This window comes from Pseudophryne corroboree, chromosome 11 (genome assembly GCF_028390025.1).
Source record: "Pseudophryne corroboree isolate aPseCor3 chromosome 11, aPseCor3.hap2, whole genome shotgun sequence".
In the NCBI taxonomy this organism is placed as follows: domain Eukaryota; kingdom Metazoa; phylum Chordata; class Amphibia; order Anura; family Myobatrachidae; genus Pseudophryne; species Pseudophryne corroboree.
The window spans coordinates 19,013,032-19,028,164 of NC_086454.1; the positions used below are offsets into that span (position 1 = coordinate 19,013,032).

Here is a 15,133-nt window from a genome sequence, read left to right on the forward strand (position 1 = left end):
TGCCAGCACACACCAAAACGCTATAATTATCCAGGGACAACCTTTATATAAGTGTTCCTCCCTTACAGCATTTTAATATATGTACATATCGCCAAATCAGTGCCCCCCCCTCTCTGTTTTAACCCTGTTTCTGTAGTGCAGTGCAGGGGAGAGCCTGGGAGCCTTCCCACCAGCATTTCTGTGAGGGAAAATGGCGCTGTGTGCTGAGGAGAATAGGCCCCGCCCCCTTTTCGGCGGGCTTCTTCTCCGGAGTTTTTGATATCTGGCAGGGGTTAAATACATCCATATAGCCTCAAGGGCTATATGTGATGTATTTTTCGCCATACAGGTATTATACATTGCTGCCCAGGGCGCCCCCCCCCAGCGCCCTGCACCCTCCGTGACTGCTGTGAGAAGTGTGCTGACAACAATGGCGCACAGCTGCAGTGCTGTGCGCTACCTGATGAAGACTGAAAGTCTTCTGCCGCCTGGTTCCGGACCTCTTCATCTTCAGCATCTGCAAGGGGGGTCGGCGGCGCGGCTCCGGGACGAACCCCAGGGCGAGCCCTGTGTTCCGACTCCCTCTGGAGCTAATGGTGTCCAGTAGCCTAAGAATCCAATCCATCCTGCACGCAGGTGAGTTGAAAATCTCTCCCCTAAGTCCCTCGATGCAGTGAGCCTGTTGCCAGCAGGACTCACTGAAAATAAAGAACCTAAAAACTTTTTCTAAGCAACTCTTTAAGAGAGCCACCTAGATTGCACCCTACTCGGACGGGCACAAAAACCTAACTGAGGCTTGGAGGGGGGTCATAGGGGGAGGAGCCAGTACACACCATGTGATCCTAAAAGCTTGCTTTTGTGCCCTGTCTCCTGCGGAGCCGCTATTCCCCATGGTCCTGACGGAGTCCCCAGCATCCACTAGGACGTTAGAGAAATACACATGTAACATTACATCACTAGTGCAGCACCATTACTACAGTACACTACTCTGACAGCTAATTACCAGGATATCATACATCTTATATACACATGTAACATTACATCACTAGTGCAGCACCATTACTACAGTACACTACTCTGACAGCTAATTACCAGGGATATCATACATCTTATATACACATGTAACATTACATCACTAGTGCGGCACCATTACTACAGTACACTACTCTGACAGCTATTTACCAGGGATATCATACATCTTATAGACACATGTAACATTACATCACTAGTGCGGCACCATTACTATAGTGCACTACTCTGACAGCTAATTACCAGGGATATCACACATCTTATATACACATGTAACATTACATCACTAGTGCACACCATTACTACAGTGCACTACTCTGACTGCTAATTACCAGGATATCATACATCTTATATACACATGTAACATTACAGCACTAGTGCAACACCATTACTACAGTACACTACTCTGACAGCTAATTACCAGGTATATAATACATCGTATATACACATGTAACATTATATCACTAGTGCGGCACCATTACTACAGAACACTACTCTGACAGCTAATTACCAGGATATCATACATCTTATATACACATGTAACATTACAGCACTAGTGCAACACCATTACCACAGTACAATACTCTGACAGCTAATTACCAGGTATATAATACATCTTATATACACATGTAACATTACATCACTAGTGCAGTACCATTACTACAGTACACTACTCTGACAGCTAATTACCAGGATATCATACATCTTATATACACATGTAACATTACAGCACTAGTGCAACACCATTACTACAGTACACTACTCTGACAGCTAATTACCAGGATATCATACATCTTATATACACATGTAACATTACATCACTAGTGCGGCACCATTGCTACAGTACACTACTCTGACAGCTAATTACCAGGATATCATACATCTTATATACACATGTAACATTACATCACTAGTGCAACACCTTTACTACAGTACACTACTCTGACAGCTAATTACCAGGTATATAATACATCTTATATACACATGTAACATTACAGCACTAGTGCAACACCATTACTACAGTACACTACTCTGACAGCTAATTACCAGGATATCATACATCTTATATACACATGTAACATTACATCACTAGTGCAGCACCATTACTACAGTACACTACTCTGACAGCTAATTACCAGGGATATCACACATCTTATATACACATGTAACATTACATCACTAGTGCTTCACCATTACTACAGTACACTACTCTGACAGCTAATAACCAGGATATAATACATCTTATATACACATGTAACATTATATCACTAGTGCGGCACCATTACTACAGTACACTACTCTGACAGCTAATTACCAGGATATCATACATCTTATATACACATGTAACATTACATCACTAGTGCAGCACCATTACTACAGTACACTACTCTGACAGCTAATTACCAGGGATATCGTACATCTTATATAAACATGTAACATGAAACTGACCTATTGCAGCTAAAAGATATGAGAAATACTTACTAGTATACACATATGCACTAACAGGTAAACTCTGATACTCCCGGGCTCCGACTGTTACCACAGTAATGGTGTAATTAGTCCCAGATATCAGGCTCTGAAGGGTGATATTTGATGTGTTACTTGCTGCAGTCCAAGTATATGTAGAACTCCCATAAGTTATATTATATGTCTTTATTACACCTGTCATATTGGCCGGCTCTCCCCAAGACAGTGTGATGAAGTTTACTCCAACTGTGGTAAAGGTTACGTTCCCTGGTGGGGTTGGATCTGTGTAATAACATAGAAATACAATTAATAGATGACATATACAGTCTATGTACAAGTAATGCAAAACTGAGACAATAAACAGTAAATGAGAATACACATGTTAGAGGGAGAATAACAGGATAAGAAGTGCAGAGTCTATGTATGATCACATGATAAGTCACGTGACCCCGCTCATACTCACACGTGGCCTCTGTCACTCCAGCGGATGTCTGGCTGCAGTTACCACTAAGTGTCTGTACAGTGACTGTATATACCCTGCCTGGTGATAGCCCTGTCATATTCCATTGTGTAGCATTAGTCTGTGCTGTGACATTTATGTCTCCTGTCAGAGTGACTTGATAATAGTCCACGTTTACTGATGGTTTTATCCATGAGATTCCGAGAACATTAACCGACATGTAATTGCTGAGTGTGATGTTGGCAGCCAGTCCGGGAACTGAAGGGAAATGTAACACACATATTAGATATTGTCACAGACATTCCGCAGCATTGTGTTTAGTATGTATATATGTAACACCTCTCAGATACCAGCATTTTATATATATATAAGTAACTTAGTTCTAGAGCATGTAATTTCCCCTTCAGCATTCAGATCACAGTAAATGTAGAACTGGATGTATGATTTTAGTTTGCTTAGAATATATATATTTCTCTACTGATAAGATTTTATAGCATCTTACACTTACAGTCACCTACAGTATGCTTAGGAAGGCAGAACGGGATGGGGACAGGAAAGTGTAACCTGGTTACAGTGTGGGCATGTACATGTAAATGTGACCAAGGCAGACCTGGACACATATGTATGCACCTTAGTGGCGCAGGAAGGGGGGGTTTCTGAGTACCCGGAAACCCCCCCGATAGACTTTTTCTATTCACACTGGCCAAGAAAGCAGACACCACGTTGCTAGGCCCCACCAATATGCTGCAATTCCAATAAAATGAAGTAATTTTGTCTCCACCTCCTCCGGATAGACCCGTGATTGGCAGCATTTTACAGTGAGGGAGAGGGTTCTAATGACATCACGTGTGTAATGTTCTCTATTTTATTCCAATATCTCGCCAGGCCAGAGCAGGTAGACCACTGCTTCCCTCACGGCCATTACACTGCGCCTCATACTGTCATACTGTCCCAGCATCAGTTGTCAGTTGTGTGTGACTGAGTCTGTATATGAAGCACAACAGAACTTGGCATGGAAAAAAGCCACAGCTGCTGCTTCATAGCACTTTCTATACAGATTCAGAGCCCTCTGATGAAGTCCTAGATGAAACAGGTTAGGGCGTGGCCTGGTGATGAGGTGGTAGCATTCTCTATCTGCTCCTGAAGCTGATTTTCAGCGTATCCGCCGTCACCAAGATGGGAGAAGGTGACTTACCATTTAAAGTGGTGGAAGTATCAGCGGTGTGCCCTGTGACCTGAGAGATGTAATACTAGACCATATACTGTATATGGTGATTTGTTCATTTACATTTTTAATTGTTCTGAGTATTGCCTGGTGGGTGTAGTGGGTTTATTGTCGAATATATTACGTTTTAAACACAATGGAGATTGTCTCTAATGGTTGTGTAACAATATATTAGGTCACGGGTCCCATCACTTTTGTCCATACCACTTTCATTTTTTTATTAGTTAGAATATTCTATTGAGTCAAAAATCAAATGCTAAGTCTACATAAGTCGTGCAGGATGCCGAATCCTTCTGTCACTTTCTAGTTATTTCAGTGAAAAATATGGGTTCTTCTATTTCATGGAAGGGACCAACAAATTTGTCTACGACTGTATATATAAATATAGCACTATTTTACCAAGTAGGTCTATATCATTATATTATATACAGGTCTCACTGATATGTATACATGTTCCTGTCTGCTGTACTCACCTGTGCAGGTAGTTAGTGACACAGGTACAGACTCAGTGACATTATCACCAGCTCTTGTATATACCATGAATGTATACGTTACTCCTGCTGTTAGATTCACTATTGTAGCTGATTCATTTGTCACTATTGTATTATATATCATTGCAGCTGGTGATATGACGTTTGTCTGGATTCTGTAGGTGTATGTAGACTTATACTCAGCGGGTCTACTCCACATCAGGGACACAGTAGAGGAAGTCACATTGCTGGTATTCAGCAAATTCACCGACATTGGATCTATAATGATAAAAGGTTGGCAGGTTCAGCAACAAAGCACAAACTAGGACAATAAAACTATTATTATTAGGAAACATTATGCTATCAAATACATTGTGGCAGAATACATTTTCAGCCGGCTGTGAAAGGATTTTTGTCATTAAGGGGTCATTCCGAGTTGATCGCTCGCTAGCTACTTTTAGCAGCCGTGCAAACGCATAGTCGCAGCCCACGGGGGAGTGTATTTTCGCTTTGCAAGTGTGCGAACGCATGTGCAGCGGAGCGGGACGAAAAAGTTTTTTGCAGTTTCTGAGTAGCTCTGGACTTACTCAGCCCTTGCGATCACTTCAGCCTGTCCGGTCCCGGAATTGACGTCAGACACCCGCCCTGCTAACGCTTGGACATGCCTCCGTTTTTCCAAACACTCCCAGAAAATGGTCAGTTGACACCCACAAACGCCTTCTTCCTGTCAATCTTCTTGCGATCGGCTGTGCGAATGGATTCTTCGTTAAATCCGTCGCCCAGCAAGGATCTGCTTTGTACCTGTACGACGCGCCTGCGCATTGCGGTGCATACACATGCGCAGTAGTAACCTGTTTGCTGCGCTGCGAAAAACGGTAGCGAGCGATCAACTCGGAATGACCCCCTAAATTCACATGTAACATTACATCACTAGTGCGGCACCATTACTACAGTACACTACTCTGACAGCTAATTACCAGGATATAATACATCTTATATACACATGTAACATTACATCACTAGTGCGGCACCATTACTACAGTGCACTACTCTGACAGCTAATTACCAGGATATAATACATCTTATATACACATGTAACATTACATCACTAGTGCGGCACCATTACTACAGTACACTACTCTGACAGCTAATTACCAGGGATATCATACATCTTATATACACATGTAACATTACATCTCTAGTGCAGCACCATTACTACAGTACACTACTCTGACTGCTAATTACCAGGATATCATACATCTTATATACACATGTAACATTACATCACTAGTGCAACACCATTACTACAGTGCACTACTCTGACAGCTAATTACCAGGGATATCATTCATCTTATATACACATGTAACATTACATCACTAGTGCGGCACCATTACTACAGTGCACTACTCTGACAGCTAATTACCAGGGATATCATTCATCTTATATACACATGTAACATTACATCACTAGTGTGGCACCATTACTACAGTACACTACTCTGACAGCTAATTACCAGGATATCATACATCTTATATACACATGTGACATTACATCACTAGTGCGGCACCATTACTACAGTACACTACTCTGACAGCTAATTACCAGGGATATCACACATCTTATATACACATGTAACATTACATCACTAGTGCGGCACCATTACTACAGTGCACTACTCTGACAGCTAATTACCAGGGATATCATTCATCTTATATACACATGTAACATTACATCACTAGTGCGGCACCATTACTACAGTACACTACTCTGACAGCTAATTACCAGGGATATCATTCATCTTATATACACATGTAACATTACATCACTAGTGCGGCACCATTACTACAGTACACTACTCTGACAGCTAATTACCAGGATATCATACATCTTATATACACATGTAACATTACATCACTAGTGCGGCACCATTACTACAGTACACTACTCTGACAGCTAATTACCAGGATATCATACATCTTATATACACATGTAACATTACATCACTAGTGCAGCACCATTACTACAGTACACTACTCTGACAGCTAATTACCAGGGATATCACACGTTATATGCACATGTAACATTACATCACTAGTGTGACACCATTACTACAGTACACTACTCTGACAGCTAATTACCAGGATATCATACATCTTATATACACATGTAACATTACATCACTAGTGCGGCACCATTACTACAGTACACTACTCTGACAGCTAATTACCAGGATATCATACATCTTATATACACATGTAACATTACATCACTAGTGCGGCACCATTACTACAGTACACTACTCTGACAGCTAATTACCAGGATATCATACATCTTATATACACATATAACATTACATCACTAGTGCTTCACCATTACTACAGTACACTACTCTGACAGCTAATTACCAGGATATCATACATCTTATATACACATGTAACATTACATCACTAGTGCGGCACCATTACTACAGTACACTACTCTGACAGCTAATTACCAGGGATATCGTACATCTTATATACACATGTAACATTACATCACTAGTGCAATACCATTACTACAGTGCACTACTCTGACAGCTAATTACCAGGATATTATACATCTTATATACACATGTAACATTACATCACTAGTGCAGCACCATTACTACAGTATACTACTCTGACAGCTAATTACCAGGATATCATACATCTTATATACACATGTAACATTACATCACTAGTGCAGCACCATTACTACAGTACACAACTATGACAGCTAATTACCAGGATATTATACATCTTATATACACAAGTAACATTACATCACTAGTGCAACACCATTACTACAGTACACTACTCTGACAGCTAACTACCAGGATATCATACATCTTATATACACATGTAACATTACATCACAAGTGCAGCACCATTACTATAGTACAAAACTATGACAGCTAATTACCAGGATATCATACATCTTATATACACATGTAACATTACATCACTAGTGTAGGACCATTACTACAGTGCACTACTCTGACAGCTAATTACCAGGATATCATACATCTTATATACACATGTAACATTACATCACTAGTGCGGCACCATTACTACAGTGCACTACTCTGACAGCTAATTACCAGGGATATCATACATCTTATATACACATGTAACATTACATCACTAGTGCAGCACCATTACTACAGTACACTACTCTGACAGGTAATTACCAGGGATATCATACATCTTATATACACATGTAACATTACATCACTAGTGCGGCACCATTACTACAGTGCACTACTCTGACAGCTAATTACCAGGGATATCATACATCTTATATACACATGTAACATTACATCACTAGTGCAGCACCATTACTACAGTACACTACTCTGACAGCTAATTACCAGGGATATCATACATCTTATATACACATGTAACATTACATCACTAGTGCGGCACCATTACTATAGTGCACTACTCTGACAGCTAATTACCAGGGATATCACACATCTTATATACACATGTAACATTACATCACTAGTGCAGCACCATTACTACAGTGCACTACTCTGACTGCTAATTACCAGGATATCATACATCTTATATACACATGTAACATTACAGCACTAGTGCAACACCATTACTACAGTACACTACTCTGACAGCTAATTACCAGGTATATAATACATCGTATATACACATGTAACATTATATCACTAGTGCGGCACCATTACTACAGAACACTACTCTGACAGCTAATTACCAGGATATCATACATCTTATATACACATGTAACATTACAGCACTAGTGCAACACCATTACTACAGTACAATACTCTGACAGCTAATTACCAGGTATATAATACATCTTATATACACATGTAACATTACATCACTAGTGCAGTACCATTACTACAGTACACTACTCTGACAGCTAATTACCAGGATATCATACATCTTATATACACATGTAACATTACAGCACTAGTGCAACACCATTACTACAGTACACTACTCTGACAGCTAATTACCAGGATATCATACATCTTATATACACATGTAACATTACATCACTAGTGCGGCACCATTACTACAGTACACTACTCTGACAGCTAATTACCAGGATATCATACATCTTATATACACATGTAACATTACAGCACTAGTGCAACACCATTACTACAGTACACTACTCTGACAGCTAATTACCAGGTATATAATACATCTTATATACACATGTAACATTACAGCACTAGTGCAACACCATTACTACAGTACACTACTCTGACAGCTAATTACCAGGATATCATACATCTTATATACACATGTAACATTACATCACTAGTGCAGCACCATTACTACAGTACACTACTCTGACAGCTAATTACCAGGGATATCACACATCTTATATACACATGTAACATTACATCACTAGTGCTTCACCATTACTACAGTACACTACTCTGACAGCTAATAACCAGGATATAATACATCTTATATACACATGTAACATTATATCACTAGTGCGGCACCATTACTACAGTACACTACTCTGACAGCTAATTACCAGGATATCATACATCTTATATACACATGTAACATTACATCACTAGTGCAGCACCATTACTACAGTACACTACTCTGACAGCTAATTACCAGGATATCATACATCTTATATACACATGTAACATTACATCACTAGTGTGGCACCATTACTACAGTACACTACTCTGACAGCTAATTACCAGGGATATCATACATCTTATATACACATGTAACATTACATCACTAGTGCAGCATTATTACTACAGTACACTACTCTGACAGCTAATTACCAGGATATCATACATCTTATATACACATGTAACATTACAGCACTAGTGTGACACCATTACTACAGTACACTACTCTGACAGCTAATTACCAGGATATCATACATCTTATATACACATGTAACATTACATCACTAGTGTGGCACCATTACTACAGTGCACTACTCTGACAGCTAATTACCAGGGATATCATACATCTTATATACACATGTAACATTACATCACTAGTGCAGCACCATTACTACAGTACACTGCTCTGACAGCTAATTACCAGGATATCATACATCTTATATACACATGTAACATTACATCACTAGTGCACACCATTACTACAGTACACTACTCTGACAGCTAATTACCAGGATATCACACATCTTATATACACATGTAACATGACATCACTAGTGCAGCACCATTACTACAGTACACTACTCTGACAGCTAATTACCAGGGATATCACACATCTTATATACACATGTAACATTACATCACTAGTGCAGCACCATTACTACAGTACACTACTCTGACAGCTAATTACCAGGATATCATACATCTTATATACACATGTAACATTACATCACTAGTGCAACACCATTACTACAGTACACTACTCTGACAGCTAATTACCAGGATATCATACATCTTATATACACATGTAACATTACATCACTAGTGCGGCACCATTACTACAGTACACTACTCTGACAGCTAATTACCAGGGATATCATACATCTTATATACACATGTAACATTACATCACTAGTGCAGCACCATTACTACAGTACACTACTCTGACAGCTAATTACCAGGGATATCACACATCTTATATACACATGTAACATTACATCACTACTGCAGCACCATTACTACAGTACACTACTCTGACAGCTAATTACCAGGATATCATACATATTATATACACATGAAACAGTACATCACTAGTGTGACACCATTACTACAGTACACTACTCTGACAGCTAATTACCAGGGATATCATACATCTTATATACACATGTAACATTACATCACTAGTGCGGCACCATTACTACAGTACACTACTCTGACAGCTAATTACCAGGGATATCACACATCTTATATACACATGTAACATTACATCACTAGTGCAGCACCATTACTACAGTACACTACTCTGACAGCTAATTACCAGGGATATCACACATCTTATATACACATGTAACATTACATCACTAGTGTGGCACCATTACTACAGTACACTACTCTGACAGCTAATTACCAGGATATAATACATCTTATATACACATGTAACATTACATCACTAGTGCGGCACCATTACTACAGTACACTACTCTGACAGCTAATTACCAGGATATCATACATCTTATATACACATGTAACATTACATCACTAGTGCAGCACCATTACTACAGTACACTGCTCTGACAGCTAATTACCAGCGATATCATACATCTTATATACACATGTAACATTACATCACTAGTGCAGCACCATTACTACAGTACACTACTCTGACAGCTAATTACCAGGGATATCACACATCTTATATACACATGTAACATGACATCACTACTGCAGTACCATTACTACAGTACACTACTCTGACAGCTAATTACCAGGGATATCACACATCTTATATACACATGTAACAGTACATCACTAGTGCAGTACCATTACTACAGTACACTACTCTGACAGCTAATTACCAGGGATATCACACATCTTATATACACATGTAACAGTACATCACTAGTGCAACACCATTACTACAGTACACTACTCTGACAGCTAATTACCAGGGATATCACACATCTTATATACACATGTAACATTACATCACTAGTGCAGCACCATTACTACAGTGCACTACTCTGACAGCTAATTACCAGGTATATAATACATCTTATATACACATGTAACATTACATCACTAGTGCGGCACCATTACTACAGTACACTACTCTGACAGCTAATTACCAAAGATATCATACATCTTATATACACATGTAACATTACATCACTAGTGCAGCATTATTACTACAGTACACTACTCTGACAGCTAATTACCAGGATATCATACATCTTATATACACATGTAACATTACAGCACTAGTGTGACACCATTACTACAGTACACTACTCTGACAGCTAATTACCAGGATATCATACATCTTATATACACATGTAACATTACATCACTAGTGTGGCACCATTACTACAGTGCACTACTCTGACAGCTAATTACCAGGGATATCATACATCTTATATACACATGTAACATTACATCACTAGTGCAGCACCATTACTACAGTACACTGCTCTGACAGCTAATTACCAGGATATCATACATCTTATATACACATGTAACATTACATCACTAGTGCACACCATTACTACAGTACACTACTCTGACAGCTAATTACCAGGATATCACACATCTTATATACACATGTAACATGACATCACTAGTGCAGCACCATTACTACAGTACACTACTCTGACAGCTAATTACCAGGGATATCACACATCTTATATACACATGTAACATTACATCACTAGTGCAGCACCATTACTACAGTACACTACTCTGACAGCTAATTACCAGGATATCATACATCTTATATACACATGTAACATTACATCACTAGTGCAACACCATTACTACAGTACACTACTCTGACAGCTAATTACCAGGATATCATACATCTTATATACACATGTAACATTACATCACTAGTGCGGCACCATTACTACAGTACACTACTCTGACAGCTAATTACCAGGGATATCATACATCTTATATACACATGTAACATTACATCACTAGTGCAGCACCATTACTACAGTACACTACTCTGACAGCTAATTACCAGGGATATCACACATCTTATATACACATGTAACATTACATCACTACTGCAGCACCATTACTACAGTACACTACTCTGACAGCTAATTACCAGGATATCATACATATTATATACACATGAAACAGTACATCACTAGTGTGACACCATTACTACAGTACACTACTCTGACAGCTAATTACCAGGGATATCATACATCTTATATACACATGTAACATTACATCACTAGTGCGGCACCATTACTACAGTACACTACTCTGACAGCTAATTACCAGGGATATCACACATCTTATATACACATGTAACATTACATCACTAGTGCAGCACCATTACTACAGTACACTACTCTGACAGCTAATTACCAGGGATATCACACATCTTATATACACATGTAACATTACATCACTAGTGTGGCACCATTACTACAGTACACTACTCTGACAGCTAATTACCAGGATATAATACATCTTATATACACATGTAACATTACATCACTAGTGCGGCACCATTACTACAGTACACTACTCTGACAGCTAATTACCAGGATATCATACATCTTATATACACATGTAACATTACATCACTAGTGCAGCACCATTACTACAGTACACTGCTCTGACAGCTAATTACCAGCGATATCATACATCTTATATACACATGTAACATTACATCACTAGTGCAGCACCATTACTACAGTACACTACTCTGACAGCTAATTACCAGGGATATCACACATCTTATATACACATGTAACATGACATCACTACTGCAGTACCATTACTACAGTACACTACTCTGACAGCTAATTACCAGGGATATCACACATCTTATATACACATGTAACAGTACATCACTAGTGCAGTACCATTACTACAGTACACTACTCTGACAGCTAATTACCAGGGATATCACACATCTTATATACACATGTAACAGTACATCACTAGTGCAACACCATTACTACAGTACACTACTCTGACAGCTAATTACCAGGGATATCACACATCTTATATACACATGTAACATTACATCACTAGTGCAGCACCATTACTACAGTGCACTACTCTGACAGCTAATTACCAGGTATATAATACATCTTATATACACATGTAACATTACATCACTAGTGCGGCACCATTACTACAGTACACTACTCTGACAGCTAATTACCAAAGATATCATACATCTTATATACACATGTAACATTACAGCACTAGTGCGGCACCATTACTACAGTACACTTCTCTGACAGCTAATTACCAGGGATATCATACATCTTATATACACATGTAACATTACATCACTAGTGCGGCACCATTACTACAGTGCACTACTTTGACAGCTGATTACCAGGATATCAGATATCTTATATACACATGTAACATTATATCACTAGTGCAACACCATTACTACAGCACACTGCTCTGACAGCTAATTACCAGGGATATCATACATCTTATATACACATGTAATATTACATCACTAGTGCAGCATTATTACTACAGTACACTACTCTGACAGCTAATTACCAGGTATATAATACATCTTATATACACATGTAACATTACATCACTAGTGCGGCACCATTACTACAGTACACTACTCTGACAGCTAAATACCAGGGATATTATACATCTTATATACACATGTAACATTACATCACTAGTGCAACACCATTACTACAGTACACTACTCTGACAGCTAATTACCAGGTATATAATACATCTTATATACACATGTAACATTACATCACTAGTGCAGCACCATTACTACAGTACACTACTCTGACAGCTAATTACCAGGATATCATACATCTTATATACACATGTAACATTACATCACTAGTGCAGCACCATTACTACAGTACACTACTCTGACAGCTAATTACCAGGATATCATACATCTTATATACACATGTAACATTACATCACTAGTGCGGCACCATTACTACAGTACACTACTGTGACAGCTAATTACCAGAGATATCATACATCTTATATACACATGTAACATTACATCACTAGTGCAGCACCATTACTACAGTGCACTACTCTTACAGCTAATTACCAGGGATATCACACATCTTACATAAACATGTAACATTACAGCACTAGTGCAGCACCATTACTACAGTACACTGCTCTGACAGCTAATTACCAGGGATATCATACATCTTATATACACATGTAACATTACATCACTAGTGCGGCACCATTACTACAGTACACTACTCTGACAGCTAATTACCAGGGATATCATACATCTTATATACACATGTAACATTACATCACTAGTGCAGCACCATTACTACAGTACACTGCTCTAACAGCTAATTACCAGGATATCATTCATCTTATATACACATGTAACATTACATCACTAGTGCAACACCATTACTACAGTACACTACTCTGACAGCTAATTACCAGGATATCATACTGTACATCTTATATACACATGTAACATTACATCACTAGTGCAGCACCATTACTACAGTACACTACTCTGACAGCTAATTACCAGGATATCACACATCTTATATACACATGTAACATTACATCACTAGTGCAGCACCATTACTACAGTACACTACTCTGACAGCTAATTACCAGGATATCATACTGTACATCTTATATACACATGTAACATTACATCACTAGTGCAACACCATTACTACAGTACACTACTCTGACAGCTAATTACCAGGATATCATACTGTACATCTTATATACACATGTAACATTACATCACTAGTGCAACACCATTACTACAGTACACTACTCTGACAGCTAATTACCAGGATATCATACATCTTATATACAC

At 38.7% G+C, this 15,133-nt stretch overlaps 1 protein-coding gene across 1 annotated transcript in view; it reads right to left on the reverse strand.

Moving 5' to 3' along the window:
- LOC134968623 (mucin-19-like) overlaps positions 1-15,133 on the reverse strand; it is a 517,580-nt gene that overhangs the window by 205,695 nt on the left and 296,752 nt on the right. Inside the window, exons 40-42 of the mRNA XM_063944156.1 lie at positions 4,634-4,909; positions 2,939-3,193; positions 2,491-2,757 (exon numbers count right to left, since the gene is read on the reverse strand). Of these exons, the coding sequence (XP_063800226.1) occupies positions 2,491-2,757; positions 2,939-3,193; positions 4,634-4,909 (798 nt within the window). The remainder of the gene's footprint in view (positions 1-2,490; positions 2,758-2,938; positions 3,194-4,633; positions 4,910-15,133) is intronic.